The 22,025-nt window shown below is 40.9% G+C and overlaps 1 protein-coding gene across 1 annotated transcript; it reads right to left on the bottom strand.

Annotated features, from left to right (window-relative positions):
* Window positions 1-1,415: 1,415 nt before the first annotated feature.
* On the bottom strand, window positions 1,416-20,566 carry mosmoa (modulator of smoothened a). Its single transcript, XM_020636300.3, has 3 exons — window positions 19,588-20,566; window positions 8,808-9,020; window positions 1,416-2,269 (listed from the first exon to the last, which is right to left on the bottom strand). Exons 1-3 carry the CDS (start codon window positions 19,691-19,693, stop codon window positions 2,085-2,087), a joined length of 504 nt encoding a protein of 167 aa, XP_020491956.1. The 5' UTR covers window positions 19,694-20,566; the 3' UTR covers window positions 1,416-2,084.
* Between the last annotated feature and the right edge of the window lie 1,459 nt (window positions 20,567-22,025).

The raw sequence follows: 22,025 nt of genomic DNA, 5'->3' as shown, positions 1-22,025 counted from the left end.
GATTTTTGTTTTAATTGGAGCAGAAGTGACCACATCTAAACAGGGTGCAGAGTCGTTCCTACACGTCTATCTTAATGACGAAATGCTGAGAAAGCATCTTTTAAATCACGGCATAGCCAGAGCTTACAGCATCTTCTGCTCTATAGTCTATATTCTCTCACTGAGATGACATAAAATACAACATTACTATCATACCTGATTGAAATGTTGGCCATGTTGGCCATCAGACAGAATGCAGGTTCAAGGCACTCCCACAGCTGCCTCACTTTTTAGACCTGGAGGAAACGACCACTTCTTAGAAAACAGTCCGAACAGCCAACAGAGCTTTCAAAGTCTGTGGAAACAGTATCCTTTATATCCCTGAAACATGGGAGATGTAGTTTCAAAACTAACAGCGCACAGGCATGCCTCAAGCCTGACATAACTTTAGACACCACCAATAACTTGTGGGCAGATGAAAAAAAGGTAAGCCAAAAGTATTGTTTCAAAATAAGCCAATTGACCAAGTTTTCTGTGTGTAATGAGAAAGATATTAGCTAAAATAACAGCAATGACAATGAAAATAATGGTAAGTCAAAGCCCTAATATCTGGATTTATACAGTACAGTGTGTGTGTGTGTGTCTGATGGCTGGTAAAGTGTGTGAGTGTGCGTTTGACAATCACGGCCTCACGGGCAGCACACTGAGGCACAGCCCCATGCATGGACCGGACCTGCAGTCCTGGTTGCCTTGACTGTGTCTACAAAACAAGACAAAAATTGCTTCCTCCTGGCTCTTTGCTTTTCTGCCCAACATTAAAGGAGAATACCACCAATATCCAGCATTCGCAAATGTTATTTTCACACCTTAGGTAACGTTATTTTTTGCGTATAAAATGTAATACTGTCCGCTATAATTAGAGATACTGAGTGAAATGTAACACCACAGTGATGTATACCTTTGAAAAATACCATGAAAGGCCTCTCTGCCTGTGGTTATACTTAGAGAGCATTACTACAAATACAAGAGGTGTGTTTACGTTCAGATGATTATTCTCTAGATTCACAGTTTTATAGTTATTGGCAAAGGATGTGCATCAGTGTCATGGCTTTAGCTTAGTAAAATAGCTGTCTACACGCTAATTTCTGCTTTAAATAACATAATGCAAGGTCTAACATTGAGTGGCATTCTCCTTTATAGTACCTCCTGTTTGGCTGCACAGGGAGGCCCCCTTCCCCTTGCTGCTACCTGCTCCCCAGCAGCACCTGGTTGGAGATAAAGATGCAGCACACCTGCTGCACCTTCCTCTGGTCCACAGCAGCCCAGACAGCTGGTCCCACAGCTGCTCTCGACAGACCCACACCTGAAGCCTCGTGAAGTGACAAGTGTGAATAAATCCTGCTCTGAAGCCAAGCTGGCAGAACCCCCCCCCCCCCCCCCCCCCCCCCCTCCCCGAGTTCCCCTTCAAGGATCGAGTTCAGTGAACCTCAGTAACACTCAAGCTACTTCAGTGAAATTACGGCAGGGGGCAGAGGAAGAAGAAAAAAACAAAAAAGTAAACAAAAATGTACAACAACAGAAAAACACACAACTGAAATAGCTAAGAGGAGCCAAAAATAGCGACAGGAGCGGCTGTGACGGCACAGATGTGTGCTGAGGGCAGCGAGTGGGTGGGTGTGGGGTTTAGTTGAGAAGTGGCTGTAGTGGTCCTCAAGAAATGTGTGCCAGCATTGTGGCCGCAGTTGCCATGACAGCGGCACACAAAGCACCCTTTTCCAACAGATCAACAACAGAGAAACGGCCATATTTTAAATCAGCAGAGGCAGGGTGCTGCATCGGCATCTGCTGCCCCCTCTCACACTCCTCCTCCCCTCTGTGCCCACGCCCCCTCGTTAGTGCTCGTTTGTTCTTTATCATTTATAGTCGTTAGGTCCTCCGAGGTGCTGCGGTCCCATGACACTTAATCCAAGACATCCCTGTTTGGCCTTCTGGGCAGAGTTAGTTGTCTTTGATTTTTCAGTCATTGTGTGTTTTTTCTTTTTAGTAAATCCCATAGAACTTTCAGAGCCTCCTGTGTCGGTCCAGAGGCGGGCATTGTCATGTCCTCAACCCGGGAGGCAAACTTTGCCTGCAAACAGAAGTCCCACTATGGTGAAGAAGATGGAGAGGACGAACAGCACGTACGAGGAGCCGACCACTGTGTTGTTGGGCAGTTTGTACGGCTGGCCTCCCACCTCGTTGATATAGAAGCCTATGGGGAAGATGAGCGCCGCCATGCAGAACAGGATCACTGCAAGAAGAGAGCCAGAGAGATCATTTTAGTTTAATGCTCATTTACACATGATTCTACCATTCTGTGCACACTAACAATTATTCTCTCGTGCTTTTGATGATCTGAATCCTATGTGTGAGACACATTTTGAATTAAGACAAAATTAATCTACGCATTTTAATTCTTTTGATACAAGTGACAAATACAATGTGCAAAATAAGGTTCAGTCATACAACTGATTTTGAAATCGGAGCGATTTTCAGCCCCACGTTGCGTGCAGTTTTCAGGTGGCCATGAGGGCCAATCAGGGTAGATCAGCTGCTCTTGACCAGTAAGGCGATTTTCTTGCATGTTTGAAATTTTGGTGATATGAACACAGAGCAACTAGCCAAGTTCCCAGCCTCAGGGCCTTTTTTCCTTATTGCACCTGCCGAAAACGGCAGAAAGCATCAAAAAGCTACCTGTCAACAGGAGGCATGTTTGTTTGATTAAAGAGGAATCACACACAGCAGACTCATGGTGTTCACCCTGAACAGCTTGAGAGGCATTTATGTCACTTTAAGGTTTCCACAGTATAAGATTAAATGTCAGAACTTATACATTATTGTGACTAATGTAAATGTCAGAGTCAAAGCTGAAATAATCTGAGAGTCTCAGCAAAACCAACGTCTGGCAGTTGATCATTTTGTTCTTGCAGACGACAGAAATGACAGACTCGTTTCTCATTTTCACACAAAAAAGAAAAGTCATTATCTGAAAAGAGACAAATGAGGAGTCTCATAAGTCATTGTGGATACTTTTAAACCGTGAGACTCTTAAACATCTATCACACTGCAGCATCTAAAGATGAAATCTGGGATACCAAACAGATGATTTCATGACAACTAGATCATTCTCTGAAGTTGTATATATTCTGTATAGAAAGCTAACCTTGACTTCTGGGAATAAAAACAGTTTTTAAACAGGCTCATAACTAGAAAACAGATTCAATTATTTCTGGGTTTTTTTTTAGCAGCCTCTAATGACCACAATTTCTGATCAGCCTTGACCTCTGTGGGCCAGCTGAGGGCAGTAGTAAGTTTGAATGTGAACACAGAAGGAGCACAGTACGTTTTTAGAGAGCACAGACACAATAAAAACACACTAGCTCGCACAGAACATTGTTGCAGCTGTATTATTAATCCGAGGTTCGTCTGCCAAATAAGGTCCCAAAATACTCTTTATACTTTACTGTACACTCAGACAGAAAAATACAAACCAGACAAAATATAACACACACAAGAAAATACTGGATTTAACCTTTCTCTTCCTTTTTACCTAAATCTTCAAATATAACTTAGATGCACAATAATATGTCACACTCTGTTCACTAAAAGAACATTTACATCATGGACAGGCACTTATCCAACATCTAGTTGCAGCTATAGAAAACTACATCATCATCAGCAAACATGGCATTCTCCAACACCCCATCTCCAAATGTTTGTCTCGTCTGTAATGATGGAAAATTCTATTTCAGGATTGGACTTCCTTGAAGCGAGGAAACACAGCTGCATAGAGCTGGATAGAAAGCTTGAAATCTGATAACTAATCTGCTTCTTTAAGCCTGTAGAGAAACTTTAAAGCGTGTTAATAAGCACGAAGCGCAAGAAAGAGCGTATTTATGGCTCGTGGAGAAGCATTTATTGAAACTAAATCTGCATGCATGTACTTTCATATTGATCATGTTAATCTGTGTTGAGCTCAAGCAGAGGAGGTTGCAGTGACAAATGTCTGGAAAAAGAAATCATCAATCTGAGGTTATGCTTTTTTAAATTCCAATAGGTTTCACAATCAACCAATAATACAATGGGCAGGAAATGAGTCTTGACTGACTATTTCACAAGGAATTCAAAGTTAAAAAAGAAATTCCAAGTAAAAATGACAACTAAAATAGATCTCCTTTTTTGTCATTTTTTAACAGGAAACTTAAAGACATAAGTTTGACTGCTGGATTGGCAAAACAAGACACTTCAAACCTCACTGCCAGGTTTTCACACTTAGCACTTGACAGTTTGAAAACACTCTTGATACAGCGGACAATTATTTTGTGAATTCTTCTTTGTCAAATCACTCCCCACAAAGTAATTGACCTCTACTACATAGGTCAAGTTTCTCAAACGCTTCAGGCATGTTTGGCTAATAAATGATGCAGATGTAGCGTTTAGCTCTTAGCCTCAAGAAGAGTGAAGAGGCGGCAGAGGTCTCCGAGTTCATTTCTTTTAAACCACAACTTTCTCGGCTCTCTCCAGTGACACAGGCGTTTCTATTCAACCATGCACTTCACCTTCAACACAATTTTTCATTGGCCTTTTTACATTTTCTTATACAAGCAGGACAAATAATGTAAGAATTTGTTTTGATGTTGTGCACAGTGTGTGTCCTGACATCATAACCTTAATTCACTGTGTAAGCAGTAGACGTAAGCCGTCACTAATGAGAGGGCCTTTTCCTCTTCTTTATCATTTGAAGATGTTCAAACTAAAGTATCGGTCCACAGTGATGTTTAACACTGAAGCAAACTGTGAGACTCGAGCACAGATCAATGACTGTGCAGGATCTGTGGAAAAAGCTTCATGTACAAAATAACTCGTTTCAAAGAGCACAGTGAGATGTTTTCAACCAGCATTTCTTCCTGGACTGATTCAGATCGTCTTTAGTAGGACATTACATGTGGATAAATGTGCTCTTTAGAGTTAACAGACACCGTGTTAAATTATCATAGTTACCTCAACAGTGTTTAATCCCCTTGGTGACAGCATGGGAAACCATTTTTAGCTCCCACTTTTTCATTCCAACCTGCATATTTTCAGAGCTGCTCAGCGCCTGAGGGATGCCTTCTGCTGGTCTCAAAAACCGTACTGATGTTCCCTTAAATAGTTTGGTTATTTATGCGGCTTGAGGAGTCTGTAGTAGCGTAATGGGATTTAAAGACATTTTGTGGCTTAAATATTTAACAAAGGGCTGGATGATGTGGATAAAATCCTCTGTGAGAAGCTGATGCTGGATGAAAAGAACAAACAGATCTTTGTTTGTAGCTTAAGTCACAAAGTAAATGCCTGGCCAATCCAAGTTTTACAGTTTTAACCTATTCGATGCCAGAATCATATAAAAACACATCTAGTATGACCACCTTCATTTGCAACATTTTCCACAACATCCTCATTAAACTTTAGACATAAGTATGATAAGATTCCTGCACTGCGTGCTGTACTTATTGTAAAAAGACAAAACCCCGGCACAGTCTGAGATGAGGGCTATCACATCAATCAGAACGGGAGGTGTTCGTAAACAGTCAGATGCATGTTGTGCCGACTTCACACAGCCAGGCGTCTACTGCTGAGCATAAATGAAATGTCAGGCAAACCTGCATCACGAAGCACACACAGAGTAATGAGCAGACAAAATGACAGACATCACATTTTCCTGTTTATCTCTGAGGGGGTGTGTGGCTGCAAAAAAGGATGCAGAGAACGGTAAGCTAATAAGGAGGCAGAAAGACATTCCTCAGCATTATTCCTGCAAGCTTCACCAGTGAGGTAATTGAAGTGCAGCTCGCGGTCCGCTGCTTCTCTTAAGTGCCCAAACTGATGACATACGCTGCCCTGCTCACCTGCTGCTGGGGAGACTAATAACTTAAAGTAACTGCTGTACAGTTCAGCAATATCCTTTGTATTTACATAAAAGGACCGCAACGACGAGTCGATATTATCAATTACTGCAACTATTCACCAAGTCAAATAATTGTTTGTCTTCTTCATAAGAAGGGGCGAATGTTCCCTGGTTCAGCTTCTCAAATGTGAGGAGTTACTGCTTCTTTTTATCTAAGGTTATTGTTGTATGTAAGATTTTACCTCACTTAGGGCTCCTGGTCAGAAAAGACAAGCAACTCAAAAATGTGACCGAACAAAGCAAAAATGATTAGTGGCTTTTGTAGATGAAACAACAAAAATAATAAATCAAAGAATAATACAAAGTTATTATGCCTGTGACCTTCCTGCTTCTCCAAACTTAAGCAGGCCACTCGCCACCAACTGAATGAAAAACACTTAGGTAAGTTTATAACATATCAACCAATGTCCAAAGAATCAGATCTGGATCAGGTCTTTTAAGGTGTTGCCCTTCCACACGTTGAACAAAGCAGAAGATTGTCTGTGTCAGACTCAAGGAAGGGTGAGCCATGTGTAGAGCGTGCAGGAAGACATCTAATCCATCTGTTTTTTTTTTCTTATATCAAAACAAATCTGTATTTTTTGGCTTATTGGCAACATCAATAAAATAGTTGAGAGTGGAAAAAGAGGCTATAAAAAGCAGCTACTGTACACTCACACTTTGGGGCCATGCAGGGTTTAGTCTTGTTTATCTGAACATTTTCATTCTGGTATGCAGCCTCGTAATGTACATGTGCGTGAGTGAGAGGGCCTCAGTTACCTTATACAACCTTATCTTAGAAAAGATCTGCTACAACCTTTAAGGAGCAACCGAAGAATACATTTTTGCTAGAATAAATTCAAGTGCATGTTTGTTAAGGTCCCACTTTAGCAGAGACTATTTCTGTACCAACATTACAGTCTTTAGGGGCTGTTATCACTACCTGGAGAAGGAGCGGACATTTTACACACAACAGAATTGTGTTGATGTTTGTGTTATGTTCAGTTTCAGTCTATTAATGGTACAGTTATATTTATGATCATTCCGACTCTAGATCCACACCCACAGGTGACCAGCATACCTTAGAGAAGCACTGCTGAGCTCTGTGTGTGTGTGTGTGTGTGTGTGTGTGTGTGTGTGTGTGTGTGTGTGTGTGTGTGTGTGTGTGTGTGTGTGTGTGTGTGTGTGTGTGTGTGTGTGTGTGTGTGTACAGAGGTGGGTCTGTGCAGGTCATACAAAGCTTTCCTTTCAGGTGCCGGTGAGGTGAACCCAGTTATGCTACAGACTGCCCGCCCCCCCCGGGAGTGAATCATCCCGCTCTTCCTACAAACCAACTTCACTTTATTTCGGCACTACCACTTGTGTCTTTACTTTGGCATCCACATTTTTGCTCTTGACCTCTACAAACATGATTATTCACTCAGCCCGCCTTGTTTACTCGTCTCTTCTAAAGCCCCCGCCCGTTTCCTCACTTAACCTCTCACCCTCTCCCTCAGCTCGGCTGAAAGCAGAGAGGTGTTTCGCCATCAGAGCGTAAAGGAAAGTTCAGAAACATCCGAAGGAATAAAAAGCTCACGCGTAGAATCTTTAATACCTGGCCTTTACTTCAAACCGCTTCTTGAGATACTTGAGGATCTCAGGATCACTAAAGTGTCATTCAATGCCGTTTCTTAAACTATACAAACTGATGTGCTATCTTTTCTCTTCTCACATTCTTCTGCCTCTTACCTATAAAACGAGAATTGAAAGGCTGCCCCCTCCTCCATCGCCTTATTACCTCATTTAAAGCAATAATCATCATCAAGAATGAAATCATATTAAAAACCAAAATAAAAATATGTTCCAATAATATACCTCATGTCTAATATGGCCAAGAGAAGCTTAGCAGTGGGACAAGGCTGACAATTTCCCACTGTTGCCACGGGAACCGCATCACTTTCCTTTGAGCGAGCTCGTTAAACAATGACTCGGTGCCTTCCAATTTAGCAGCAGAGTTTGTGGAGGGGCTTCGGGTTTCAGTAAGGTGGTGATTCAGAGGGTATTCACAAGTGATTAGGAAGAGATACAAAAACCTAATCATAGGAAGTGCAGTGTTCAAAATCTGGAGGAGGTGAATGTACCAAGTAAGGCACCGTGTAGGCTTAATTTACGGCTAATCACACAGATCATTCTGTAAACGTGTGCTTCAGGCTGTCTGATTCTCGATCATAACTCCACCCTCCCACGCAGCCCTCCCAGAAAGCAGCCCTGCCACAGAGCAGGAGAGGGATGCTGAGTTGATGTAAACTGCTTGGAGTGCATCTGCACAGAAATCAGGAATTAAAAATAAAAACAAAGAGATGTGATATTCAAGGTAAAGAGGCAGCAACAACACCACAGAAATGCACTACAACATAAGCCGCCCACTCACGTACCAAAGGAGCTGAATTACTCAACAAATCAGCTTCAGGGAGCAAGAGTCGTCGTCGTGTAGCGGGCAAAAACAACATTCATATTTGTGCAAATTTATGCAACCAACCGCACACACACACACAAACACCCACAGGTTTTTCACGTCACTCACGAAACACAAACACACAAAAAGGTCCTGTGTATAGCCCCGGAGGATTTGTGTCACACTTTATCTACTCATCTAAATTAGCAGCGCATAACTGGGCTAAGACCAATTTTTCACACCGATCCAAACTCCCGTCTTATCCTTTTATTATTTTGCCCTAAAGGGATGATGTTAAAAAAAAAAAAAAAAAAAGAAACTAATGTGGCAAGAATGATTTGCTGAAGGTTATTTCAGGACAGATTCAGTGAGACAGAAAAGGATGTGCTGGAAAGAGGGAGAAATATTTCAGTCCTCGTGTTTTTCACTCACTGCCTGTGAAGGCGATCCAGCGGGCGTATTTGGTGGCTTCTCTGCGCCAGTGCGACGCCACCAGCAGTCCACAGGTGACCGTGAGGGAGATGATGCCCATGATGATGAAGAAGAGTGTGGTGACCCACTCCGGGGGCAGCCGCGGAGGAATACAGGTCCGGTCTCGTCCGTGGATGGTCTGGCATTGCCGGACTAGACCGACTGTGAGGGCACCTGAAAGAGACGCTCAAAGTCAGATATCTACACAAAATACTGTAGTATACGGTATCTGTTCTGGCCAAAATAGGAGCCAATATTTGAGCAGGGATCCCAATTTCATGAACTCCTTATGTTTTCAAGGGTTTTAAACATTACAATCTCCATTATTTTCATGATTGAGAGTACTGAATAATACCAAAGCTTTAAAAAAAAAAAAAAAAAGACCACCAGAGGTTTTAAAAAAAAGAGAAAAAGACAGAGCAACATATTTGTGCAGTTAAGAGATCTTCACAATTTGCCTTAATTTTAAGTACCTTAATTAAAAACAAGGAATTAAAAATTATTGGATGACTAGGACTTTGTTTTTTTGCTGCCTAGGAATTGAAACGGGTACCAATATCGTTTGAGTTTTACTAGAATTCATCAGAGTTTCAGAATCCGGTATCGTGACAACCCTGAGGACTACATCTTCAAGAGTGCCAATATGCCTAGAGTTTGCGTAAAATGAGGAAAAACTAAATAAGAAAAAACAAAAGTCTACTAAAGTGGTGACAAATTGGTGTTTCAATCCCCGAAAAGTTGCAAGGATGGGGAAGAGAAGCTTAACGAGAGTGAAAAAGGAAAAGGTAAAGGACAAAAAAGAAGAGAGGTTTTTCTAATTTGTCACCAGTTCAGAGTGCTGGCGAGGAGCTTCGGAGTTGCTCGCTCCCCACTGGTGGGCCCAATTAAGTTGGAAAAGATTTTTTTTTTGCACCTTCAAACTGAAGGACGGAGAATGAAGACTAAATCAATCCTGCCAATTACTGCATCCATCCCACGCAGGTATGGCAAGCAACACAGACACACAGTCTGTTAAAAGCTGAAATTAAATTAGGCAAATCTTCAGGAGTGTTTGAGGCTCAGTATCTCTATGCATGTATGTCTAAGCCTTCCATACGCAAGTATGAATGATCCCTGTCCTCTATCTGCAGTCTTGGTTCAATATGCGGACGTCTCTGTATGCACATACTGTACAACCCAACATGACTTGACTTTGTAGTATTCCAATCCAGCCCTCATCAGAGAGGAGCACTAATGGATTAATGCCTCACTCTGAGTCATGAGAGGAGCTCTGCTAGCGCCAGAGTGTGAAGGCCAGCACTCAGAGCAGGAACATGCTCCGTTGGTGCAGCAGCTCTGGAGGGACGCCATTCAATTAGAGCGCGTCCTCCAGGGGACTTTCTACCTGAGTAAGCAGAACAGCAAACAGATCACTCAAAGCTCTGCTGATCAGAGGTCTCGGACAAAAGAAAGGCACGCTATGGAGGATAAAGGTGTTCATTTGAAAAATAAGAGGGGGTGAAGGCATGAGGGCTCTTAATAGTGCACACTTGGCTGATGTGCAGAGTAAGGTTATCATCAGGTTATGGTGTTTTATACGATACAGTCCTGTTATTTTAAAGATCGAAAGCAGTGTAAACCGCACAAGCTAAAAAAAAATTCAGATAAACACATTCATTTCAATAAATTAATCACACAAAAGAAAACCTGTTTTAAAAAAATGTATGCAGATAAATGGCACTCCCCACACACCATCTGAAGAGAATCCCACACCCACAGAAGATTGATAGAGATGTGCTCAGGTACATCCAAAGTCCACATGCATCGACTGAGGGGCGACCTTTTCTGTTACATAGAAATCTGCCCTTTTTGTTTAAAAAGCTTGCTAAAGGTTCTTTGCCATTAAGAACCACCTTCTTTTGGATCATTTCTATACTGTATGTCATCTACATCCTCCTCCACATGCATCAAGGCTGCTGTCAAAGCCGAGACAAAAATCCAGCTTACTGAACTTTATGAAATATATAGCTGATGTAGGCAGTCACATTACTCTTTCTTATTTGTGCAAATGAAACAGTGTGCAGCAGTTTTCATGTCATTTTTGATCATTGAAAAGAAAGTAGTTTCCGATATTGGATGTCTATGACTTTATGAAACTGGTATCAATATCCTTTGACTTTTACTAGTATCATATCAAAGTTGAAAATTCTGGTATCATGACAACCCTAGTGTAGTGGTGTTTCTTGTTATTTAAGATCAACTCCTTCACTACAATGCTACACTTTTCATAAAACAATAACAGGACACCAAAAGGCTCACTGTGCTCAGAGAAATAACAACACTGCGTCAAAAACAAACCCCACTTCTTCATACTAATAAGGCATATGCATCGTTGTAAATGTATCCAGAGACGAGTCAACAAGCAGATTAAAAGAGCAAAATGGTTTCACCTTCAATTTGCAACAAAGTGCAACATCCAACAAAATGCAATAATAATTCAAAAGGGTGAATATGTATGGGAAATTATTTTGAACATGAATTTTGCAGGGGTTTTTATTTTTTATTTTAAGATTAGAAAAGTAACTGTAACTTTGATATTTCTCATGAGTTGTGTCCATTTGTCTCCTGTGCTGTCACCTTTGAAATGAAACAAACCCTGTTGCAGTTTTCTGGACCGCGTTAAAACTGTTTTATTATCACATGGGCACCTGAAGCATCCCTGAGTCTATAAAGAAAGCTCCTTTGTGTTTCTTTAACATAACCTTGTTTTCAGACTGAACGTTCAGTGTAAATATCTGCAGGTCAAGACATGGAAGCCTGACATGAAAAACGCTGTGCTTAATTATAGAAAACAAAATCTTAAAAAACAAATATCTTCACACAGTTTAGTTTCTATCCGACATTCGACTGTAACCTGTTGAACAGCAAATTAATGCACAACAGCTGGCAGGACCGTGAATGACATCATCAAGGTGGGCAGCTGGGTGCATGTGCACAAATATGCACAAAATGGGGATAGATGAAGAGAAAAGACACCAAAACTCCAACGGAGGTCAGAAACAGACGAGGAAGAGGAAAGCTTTAAATAAACTGTACTACTATGTCAGACAGCTCAACATAGACGCCACATTAATCTAAATATAGACTTTAAAGGCTTCACACAAAACAAGGACAAACATTCTTTCACATATTAAAAGCTTAACCTGAGAAAGAGAAATACTTAATGGCGTGGTAAACACTGACCACAAAACCAGCAGTTCTCTGAGAAGGCGAGCCTGTGTGGGCGACATCACAAAGGCTGAGCAGTGGCTCCGCAGGTGGGCGGCGTGTGCATGAGACAACTATGTGAGCATGGATCTCAGAAGGTCAAGCATGTGACTTGCTCAGTCTGGCACCTAAAACCAGGTATTTCATAATCTGTCTGCTATAACTAGGGATGAGTGATATGGACCTGAAATCAAATTTGTATATTTTTGAGCTGAATGGCGATACACGGTATATCTCGAGATGTTCTCATGCAAAGAAATAACTAAAACAATATCCGTTTCAAGTCAAATCCATAAACCTATAATGTTATTTTAAGGATGATATAGATATAAATGATATTGTCTGAGCCTATATATCCTTTGAAAAAAAACTTGATGTTGCCCAGCCCTAGCTTGCACCTTTGTATATTTTCACTTTGGATATACTGGATGAAAAATACATCTGAGTCCAAACAGAAAAGAAAACCGTGTGGGAGAAAAGCACTCTTGTTTGGCTGAGGCGTGGTGGGTTCTGCAGGCTGTCCAGAGGAAATCCTGCCCCCCCCCTTTATGACACAGAGTGAAAGCACTGCTTTTAAAAGAACAACCTTCACAAACAATGCCAGTTGTTCATAACAAGCGCCGTGGGAGTCTGGACATGTAGATGAACAGAAGAAATCAAGGTCTCTACACCGACAGTAACATAAAAAAAACCTTTAAGACCGCACACTCATTGCTGCCGTCATTAGGGAACATATTTCATTACAGACTAAGAATAACTACTAGACACGAGTGTACTCTACTTTTATCTTATTGTGGCATTTCATTTCTCCCTGTGCAGAACACTTATGCAATAACATTGAAAAGAAACTATTAAGGTCATGGCCTGCGACAGAAATGGTCCTTAAACGGCTCACAGGCTCACTCAGAAGATTTTTCCTGAAGTCAGCTCAGTACTAAAGCATCACCTTGAGATAGTTAAAGAACAGGAGGGAATGGTGCCGGGAACAAGAGAACATGAGGCTAAGGTTTGAAAGCTGCAGTTAATGGCACCTCTTTATGACCATTTCCCCCGGATCCTCCGACCTCCTGCTGTTTCACGAGCTCTTTGTGGAATTCCTGCCCGACAGCAGGCAGGCACGCCATGGTACACAGATTCAGGTAAACAACAAAACAACCAGGCAAACTCACAAACTGTTCTGGTTAAAGGCTGTCTAATATTCAAACTCAACTGTTTGTTAATGATACATAATTTCAACAATTTTAACACTTCCTTGACAATTTGGGAAGTTTGTTTTGTACCTGGGATAAATTTGATAACAATGGTAACGCCAATATTTCAGTCTGTTATTTATGTTGCTAAAAACAGCAGCGACAAGCTTAGCTTAGCTTAGTTTAGCTTAGCGTAAAGATTGGTCACAGGGAGGAACTGCTAGCTCTGTCCAAAGGTAACTAAATCTATAAATGGTTTGAATAATCTTTATGATAACTGAATAAAGGGGGATTCTGTTGTTCAAGTTTTTGCTGATTTCCAAGCAAACAGATCCCTGAAAAGAACAATAGCCCCCCCATAAAACATTACATTTTGGTTTCTACCTTTCTGGGTCTTAAGAACTTAAACAAATTACGTACACTTACTTACAGTCACAATAAGTGATCTTTAGAGGTGCTGATAGATAGATTTTGATCCTTTCAGACATGGCCAGACTTATCGTTTCCCTTTGTTTTCAGTCTGAATGCTAAGCTAAGCTAAAAAGCTGTGTTCAAAGACAATACAGGAGTAAGAGTAGTGTCAATCTTTTCATATGACTGAGCCACAGCACTAATACAACTAGTTCTTTGCTAAATGTCAATTTCTTTAAAAGGGGGAACCCACTGAAAAGTACGAGCTACACCTCCAGCACCATGAAAAGACGTAGTCAGTATGCTACGGTCCAATTAGCAATTAGCTGTAGGTTTAACAAATCTGTCCCTTTGCACTGAGAAAGGACATGATGTGACAGTTCAGTTGAGGGTAATAAAAATGCGAAGTGTTCTCATAACTTTCTCTATTCTCGCACAAAAAAAAGGGGCTAAATCTTCCGCACCCCCATCACATCCTGTTATCCTGCAGTTTGCTCTGCACTCTGTGTGATCAAAACACTCCCCCCAGCATGCCTCAGCCCAAATGAAAGGAAATGAGGTCTGTGTCTGCTCATCTTCAGCATGATGATGTTGTCATTAGTGGAGCCTAGGGGATGCAGCGGTTTGAAAGCTCTGGAGGGATGAGTCAAACGGGCCTCTGACCTGTGGTGGTGGGCGGCAAGCAGGCGAGCTAATGCAGCCAACAAAAAAAAAATGCTTATTCTGCCGCTGATGCTAGAGGTTTTCACAGCGCCCACTAACATTGCAGAAGTACCGGAATACAGCTGATGAACACGGCCCAAACTAGAAAACAAAACATTGTGGACAGACTCAAGGGGAATGAGTAACATGCACTGAAAACAAAAAAAACATCCAAAAAGATCAAGCCAAAGAGGAAACCAATCTCTTGTCACTAACATTACTCATCTACTATTCATTCGTAAAATAAAATCCAATATAACAATGTTATTGATGAGAACCCTTGAGAACCAACGTCCATTGCAGAAATGAATCTAAATGCACAACAACGGCACCCACAGGTTATCATACTCTCTGGGCTGCTGGCACAGCATGGTAAACAGGACTTGTAATGAAGATGGACACCCAACTACACATTTTACTATTTCAAAAGACTACGTTCATCTTTTAAAATGCAGAGTATTCAAAGTCCCTTTGGTAGAGAGTTAAATACTGCTGAGTGCTAATGTATGTTTCATAAAGGACTCTTGATCCTTGTTTCTTCATGTCAAAAATTGTATCCAATTTATATTTTGTGCCATATTGGTGGATAAACTTTACAAATATGACTCAAGCTCCAAGAGTCTGCGTATAGCAGCGTGCTCTGATGTGTTTGGACTTGATTCAGTTAAATGCCAGCATTGCTGCATTTATTATGTCTTGAAAGATGTCTGTGTAGGTGCTCTGTCATCTAGGTCATGGTCATTTGAAGTTTGTTTCAAAAGGTCTTGAAGACGTTTCACCTCTCCTCCAAAAGGCTTCTTCAGTTCTACATGGACTCTAGAGAGAAGTTAGTATAATCCTCTGTGGATCTTTAGTATGCGAGTTTTCTCAACCAGTCAGTTTAGAGCTGAAGAAGCTTTTCTGAGCCATATATTATATATTTGACCCTTTGGATCAAGCTTTGAATTTATTGAAAGTTGATAAATTAAGGTTTCTTGTAAATTGTTTTATCTTGATATTAAAACATAATGCACCAATTATCATGGCCAAACAAAAGGTTATTCTTTCAATGCATTTTGCACATTTTATCGTTTCCTACTTGATAATGCTCCTTGCTGATAAATAATGCTACACTCTGTTCAAGAGGTCCAGATTTAAGCTCAGGAAAGGCTCTAAAAAAATTGTGTAATAATAAATAAAGTAGCATCTATACCTGCTAATGCAGCCTCTTCGTACAAAGTGAAAAACAAATGTAATAACCCTTCATTTGTAAAGCGCTTTTCAACACAGGTAACAAAGTGTTTCACAGTGTGCACTGTGTCTGTGTATTATCACATAAGTGGTACTGGATTGCATGCACTTCTAGGTAATAAATGTATTCTGCCATGAGGGAAAAAGTCTGGGTGTGAAGATTATTTATAACCACGAGGATAAGATGATGAAATCAAGATGATAAAAATGCAAATTGTACTTAGTAGCTTCTCAAATTACGGCTTGCTTGAAAACAGTGTGACATCTTCCTGTCATTACTTTCACACATTCACTTCAACAGTCCTTTATTTCTGATTCTTCTAGTAGCTCCTCGCATACAATAAAACACTCTGGGAAGGAATCACAGGCTAATGCTAAGTTGGAATGAGAAGTGTTAACACTCAAGTAGTGTGATAATACAATCTTACACTGTTGACACTTAAAGAGAGAAAGGGTTTCTGATGGGGCGAGAGTTAGTAGAATTAAAGACAGGGACGCTAAAAACTATCCCAACACAATTTTCTGAGGAATGGCACCTTTTAAATGTTGAAGTCAAACTTTTCACATTTTCATTACTTAAATCAGCAGATGGTACTTGATAAGCCAGTCTCTCCCCGGATGTGATTAAGCATTTTTGATGTGTTTTTAAAGGTATTGAGGCAATCCACTGCGGTGACAAGTATCAGTGGGAGTGAAGAATCACAGTTTGAGTCTGACACTGCAGGACTGATGGCTTTGTCTGGAAGCTCAACACAGGAAATCAACTTCAGCTGTTATTGCCCGAGGATATCACACTGAAGTGAGGACAGCGTCATGGATCCATGTTCTGTCTTTAGTGCTGAGTAACAGCTTCTCTGAAACTTCTCTGTCGTCAAAAGCGCAGCATTCTTTTGCGTATAAAAATCTTGACATAAAGGATTTTTTCCAGTGTGGAGAAGTATGACAAACAGTGATTATCAGTGGAGAACACAAGCCTAAGAAAGTTCTGATTAACTCTCAGAAAAAAGCTTTGATATAATCACTTGACCAAAACAGGAGGCAAATGTCACCCACTGCATGCGGTTAGCTTTTATCTTTGCTGACTGCCCTGAGGAACATGCCTGTTTCTCCACGCTCTGGAGTACAAAGACAACACGCTGAGCTGCAACAAGGGCAGGGTGTTGAGCACCGAACCCCTCTGATAAGACGACAACAAAGCAGGGAACCAGAGATCAGCTGATTGGAGGTAACACAATGAGGGGATTCTTCAAAGGGCTCATATTCGATGATAACTTCAAACAATTATTCACTGGCCTCTAGAACAAAAAGTAGAAGATATATTGCAAACCCCTCACAATAAATAGTTTGACTCTGAAATATGTTCAAAACAAGTACAAACCCCGCAGCCGGATGTCAGCTGTAATACAGATCTCACTATCAGCCGCTTCACTTCTAAGAGTTCAAAGTGACAGACAACAAATATTAAAGTGCGAAAATATTAATCACAACCACCTTAAAAGCAAACAGAAAGGCCTTAACAGATGAGCTGTTCGGGAAAAAAAGAGAATGGACATGGTTGACAATATTACAACTAACAAATGTAAATATTAACATTTAATAAATAGCTTATAGTTGTGGGCCAATAGATCTATTTACTTTACTTTATTTTTATTCACTGAACATTTCTACACTTCCACCTTTGGGTTGCCACAGAGAAGCTGGAGTTGTTGCCCAAATACATGAGTAAACTCTGACATCGGCTTACAATGGATAACGTTGTTTTATAAGGAGCTAACTAGATTGAAAATGTAGCAAGAGAAAGCTAAAGAATGCACACTCAACACAAAAACATATATAGAATTAGGTTAGAATTAAACTTTTAAAAGGTGTGTTTTGCTACGCTCACATGTACAGTAAACACTTGTCCAGCGTTTTAAAGGTTTTAAAAAGAGAGCTTGGAATAGGTTTGTTGCGTTTAAGTACGCAGTAAATTGAGACTTCTGGACAGTGACAGCAACATTACTCTCTGTTGGGTTGCATCAGTCATGGAGTGTCCTTCACTGATTTATTACAGCCCTATAATACGACCCTTTTATGGAAGAAAACAAACAAAATCAACCTTGCCTTGCAGTAGTTCATTCAACATGGACAACAAATGTCAGATGCTGCTGACCTTGTCGCCCATGCTAAGTGTCGGTGTAATGTTTAATAATACATTTACTGAGCATCTTTGTTTGAAGTCAGAGAACCTGCCTGTTTTGTGTGCATTTTAATTATGTTTTGTGCATTTCAGTACGGATAACGACTGAGTCGCTGTAATACTTCCTTGAAACTTGTGCCAAACCAAGATAGAAAGAAACCGTCTGTAAAAGATGGAAATCTATTTTGCAAGAGAACTAACTAAGTGTATGGATCCTTTACAATTATGTATTGTATTCTAAAAAATGATGAGGGAGAAAATGCGAGTAGGGGGGGATATACGTTACTTGGTACTTATCACGGTCATCAAAGGGAAAAGCAGAAACAGTGAGGGGAAGTGAGGACAGAGATTTGAAGTCGGTCTCTGCCTGACACCCACGCTATAACAACACCCACAACACTGGAGTATAAAAATAGCTAAGCTTCAATTTTCTGTTCGTGCAGGTACAGAGAAGCTGTGCTTATCCTGGCAGGAAGTACATGTACACTTTTGGGGCTGTAGCATGCTAATTTTAGATCTAAACCCACCCAAATACAAAAGGTGCATTATTTGCTATTCAGCTGAATCAAATCTTTTTAATTGAAGACAATGGCCTCATTTCATATGCATAATGCATCCTATTATTACTATATTTCAGACTGCTTATTCTGGCCTCAATTTGTATTGGTGGATGAGGGACCCTCCCTGACCCAGTTACTAAGCTGTCATCCTGCAGAGCGAACAAAGAGGAGCAGCTGTCTATCAATAGCCTGAGTGTGTTTTCAGGGCTGACACAAATAAATCGGAGGACTAGCAGCACGTGTTCAAAACCAGCAGGGAAGCCACTAACAAGCACCTGGTTCCGAAAGTGACTGTTGATTACATCGATCACATAGAGGTCACTTTAAATGTCGAGTCACCAGTGAAATACAGCGGCACAATTACTTAAAGTGCAAAAAAACGCCCAGATGCTTAATCAATGTGTTGTTCTGCAGGAAATACCTGCAACTAAAGCAGATTTTCATGAAATATTCATCAGTTGATGCAGCTTAAGAATAGTGTATGAAGGCCCAACAGGTTTATTCCTCAAAATATTGAGACCAACCATGAACTTTAATCATTTCTGCTACTTTACTTTTCTTCATACACTGAATGTATCCGTGTTGTGGACAAAAGAAGACACTTGAGAATGTCATCATGAGCTTTTAGGAGATTTTGATCAGCACTTTTTAACCATTGTCTTATATCTTATATCTATAGACCGAACACCTGATCAACTATCCAAAAAATATAGACAATGATATGAAACAAAATATGTAGCAATTTCTCATGTCTAGGCAACTGGAGCAAAACAATGTGTGACATTTTAGGCTTGAGGAAAAAAAAAAAATCAATTGATTGTTCACTTTCTCATTATCATAAAAGTTTGTAATAATGTCCTGACACCAAATCAATCAAATGCAGCAGATTCAAAGTTTCTTCCAGATGATCACATTGGGAGTGTATGATATTACACTGGGCATCTTTCAGCCATGAAAATAATAATGATTAGCAGCCTTAGCAGAGGTCCACGGTGCTTATTGCTCTCTTACTGCCTTCTTAGTGATGCTTTCTGGGGTCTGAGAGTCTATAAGAAGCGAGCATCAAACACACAGCTCTGGAGGACAAAAGACGTGCAGATGAAACCCTCCAAACAATGAAACACATCTTTGTTGTGGAGATTATCTGATCGTGTGACGTGGGGACACGGGCAAGAAATCCTGCAAGTAAAAGGTCACACATCACAACAGTAGTTTTCATTTACCTGCTGATTCACCAGTGTTGATCCAGTCTGGGTTTGCAATGCTGGCTATTGCAAAGATATCCGCCGCCAGAAACAGACACCCTGAAATGATGGTTAGTTTATCCATATTGCCAACTGGAGACGGAGGGGAGGAATGACGCGGAGAAAAGGTGGCTGTCCAAATGCGACTCCCCCCCGGGTGTTGTGAGACACAACCAGGTGGGCTGTTATCAGTTTAACCTCGCCCCCTTCAGCAGGATCCCGCTGTTGTGGTTCTGCTGTTCATGTTGCAGCAACGTTAGCTTCTCCTTCGCCGTCAAGCAAGCGAGAGCCTCCAGCTACAAAAAGCTCAAAAACGACACACAAAAGCATCACATCTCAAAAGCCCGTTGTCGTCCAGCACCGTAAACAACAGCTCACTCGGCGCCGGGGCCCTCGTGTTGTCTCCTTGATCCGTTTAGCAGCAGCAGCAGCAGCAGCCGCAGCAGCATCGGGTACAGCTGCGGCTAGCGGGTAGCTAGCTAGCTAGTTCCCAGATTCGGGCTCGGTGTTCCGAGCTGCGGCCCAAAGGCTGCTCGACGGACGAGACCGCGACTCCGCTAGCATTTCAGACACAGAGTCACACAGAAGACGGTAGAGAGAGAGAGAGAGGGGCAAACCAAGCTCCTAACACAGAGTCCGTATTTCTAAACAAAAGGTCCAGCGTTAGCTAGCTAACCGTCTGGGAAACGAGAACCCATCACCGTCTCCTGCTCAGTCCGATCACCTCCGCTGGAAGAGCATCTGGTGCTTTCAGTCCGTCAGCCAGCTTCTCCCCCTCCTCTTCCTCCTCTTCTTCTTCTTCTTCTTCTTCTGTTGCACTGTGCTCTCAAGACACGGTGTTTCAATCACAAATTAAATGACAACTTCACAGAGTGGACGGTTCACGTTATTGTTATGCCCACCGTTAGCTCAGCCTCCCCTTCTGCCAAATGACATCAGGCGAACATACACCCCCACGCAGCGTCGCACACACACACACACACACACACACACACATTAATCAGTTCGTGCATTCAAGTGCTCTTTGGATGCTCGGAGTTTCCATGTCGAGTCGTCGTTGGTCCGAATTTGTTTTTGTCTTTTTACTTCTAAATGTGGTAATAACGTGGACACCTAATATAAGAAGTGTAATATTTTATCACTTAACAATAATATCGTTTACTATATACTTACAGCATTAATGGTGACAAACTAAAACCTAATTTTAAGTTAGAAATCAGCAACAGTATATATAAAGTTCCTAAAAATATACAATATATGTTATATTGTATATTTTTAGGAACTTTATATATCATTAAGATATATAAAGTTCCTAAAACCATTAAGGAACTTTATATATCTAAAACCATTAAGACAACTTTTACTTTCGTCCGTCTTGTCTTGTCTTTGTGAGTGGTTGCCCCGACTTGAAGGAGCCCTATTTCTCCAGCCATATCGATACTTTTCCGATTATTCCAGCAGCCCCTGAATGCAAGGAGTGTCTTCACGTTCCGAAGCGAAGTGGGGGTTCGTTTTCTTCTCGCGATACTTCCCCAAATACGGGGGTCGTGTTGTCCTGAGTCGCCCTGATGTTTTTGCCCTTTTGCCCATTGTGGCAAGGGCAGAATCGGTGCAGACGGGATCCCGTGATGTGACACTTTACCACTGATTATCTCACTACCGTAACATGATGTAGATTATTTACATACTAAAGACTCTCTGCAAGTCAGTATTTAGATATAATTTAGGAAATTTATCAAATTTTATTCAAAAGCAATATGATTTACAGGGCAGTAGAAATGGGTTTCTTATCCCCAAATTAAGCTTCTGAAATGTATTATTAACTTAAATCGACTCTAACTACAATAATATGTTTCATTTAAACTCCAAGGTCTAATAAACGACATTTCAGTGCAAAATTATTTTTATTACTCCGCTATATCTGACAGCTATTTCACACATTCCTACAGCTTAATATAGTATATAGGTTTATACATCTACTATATGCAATTTATATTGTAGACAGAATCACCTCCATCTGCAATATTTAAATGCTTCTTAATAAATCTGCGTTATTAGTCCATTAATTATAGCTTTGCATGTCACACTGTGCAGCTGATGCAAAAGGAAGTCCTTTAGTTGACATTTTATGTGCATTTCTTGCTGCTATAACTCAAGTTAATGATTCTTTTTGAGCAAAAACAAGGTGGGTGTAGTCTAAATATAGCACCAACATTGTTTAGAAGGCAACTAATAATGTGTTTTTAGCTCCCCCTACTGGTTCATGAACCAAACAACATTATTCAAGCTATAAAAATACCTGCAGCCTTCTTTTTTTAGCACTTTGATAAATGGACTTGAGCTTGTATGGCACTTTTCTTGTCTTCTGACTACCCAAAGCGCTTTTACACCGCAGGTCACACCTACACATTCACACA

This window comes from Labrus bergylta, chromosome 16 (assembly GCF_963930695.1).
Source record: "Labrus bergylta chromosome 16, fLabBer1.1, whole genome shotgun sequence".
In the NCBI taxonomy this organism is placed as follows: Eukaryota; Metazoa; Chordata; class Actinopteri; order Labriformes; family Labridae; genus Labrus; species Labrus bergylta.
Note: the sequence above shows the minus strand (reverse complement) of the source record. Positions and strands in the feature narration are given on the sequence as shown.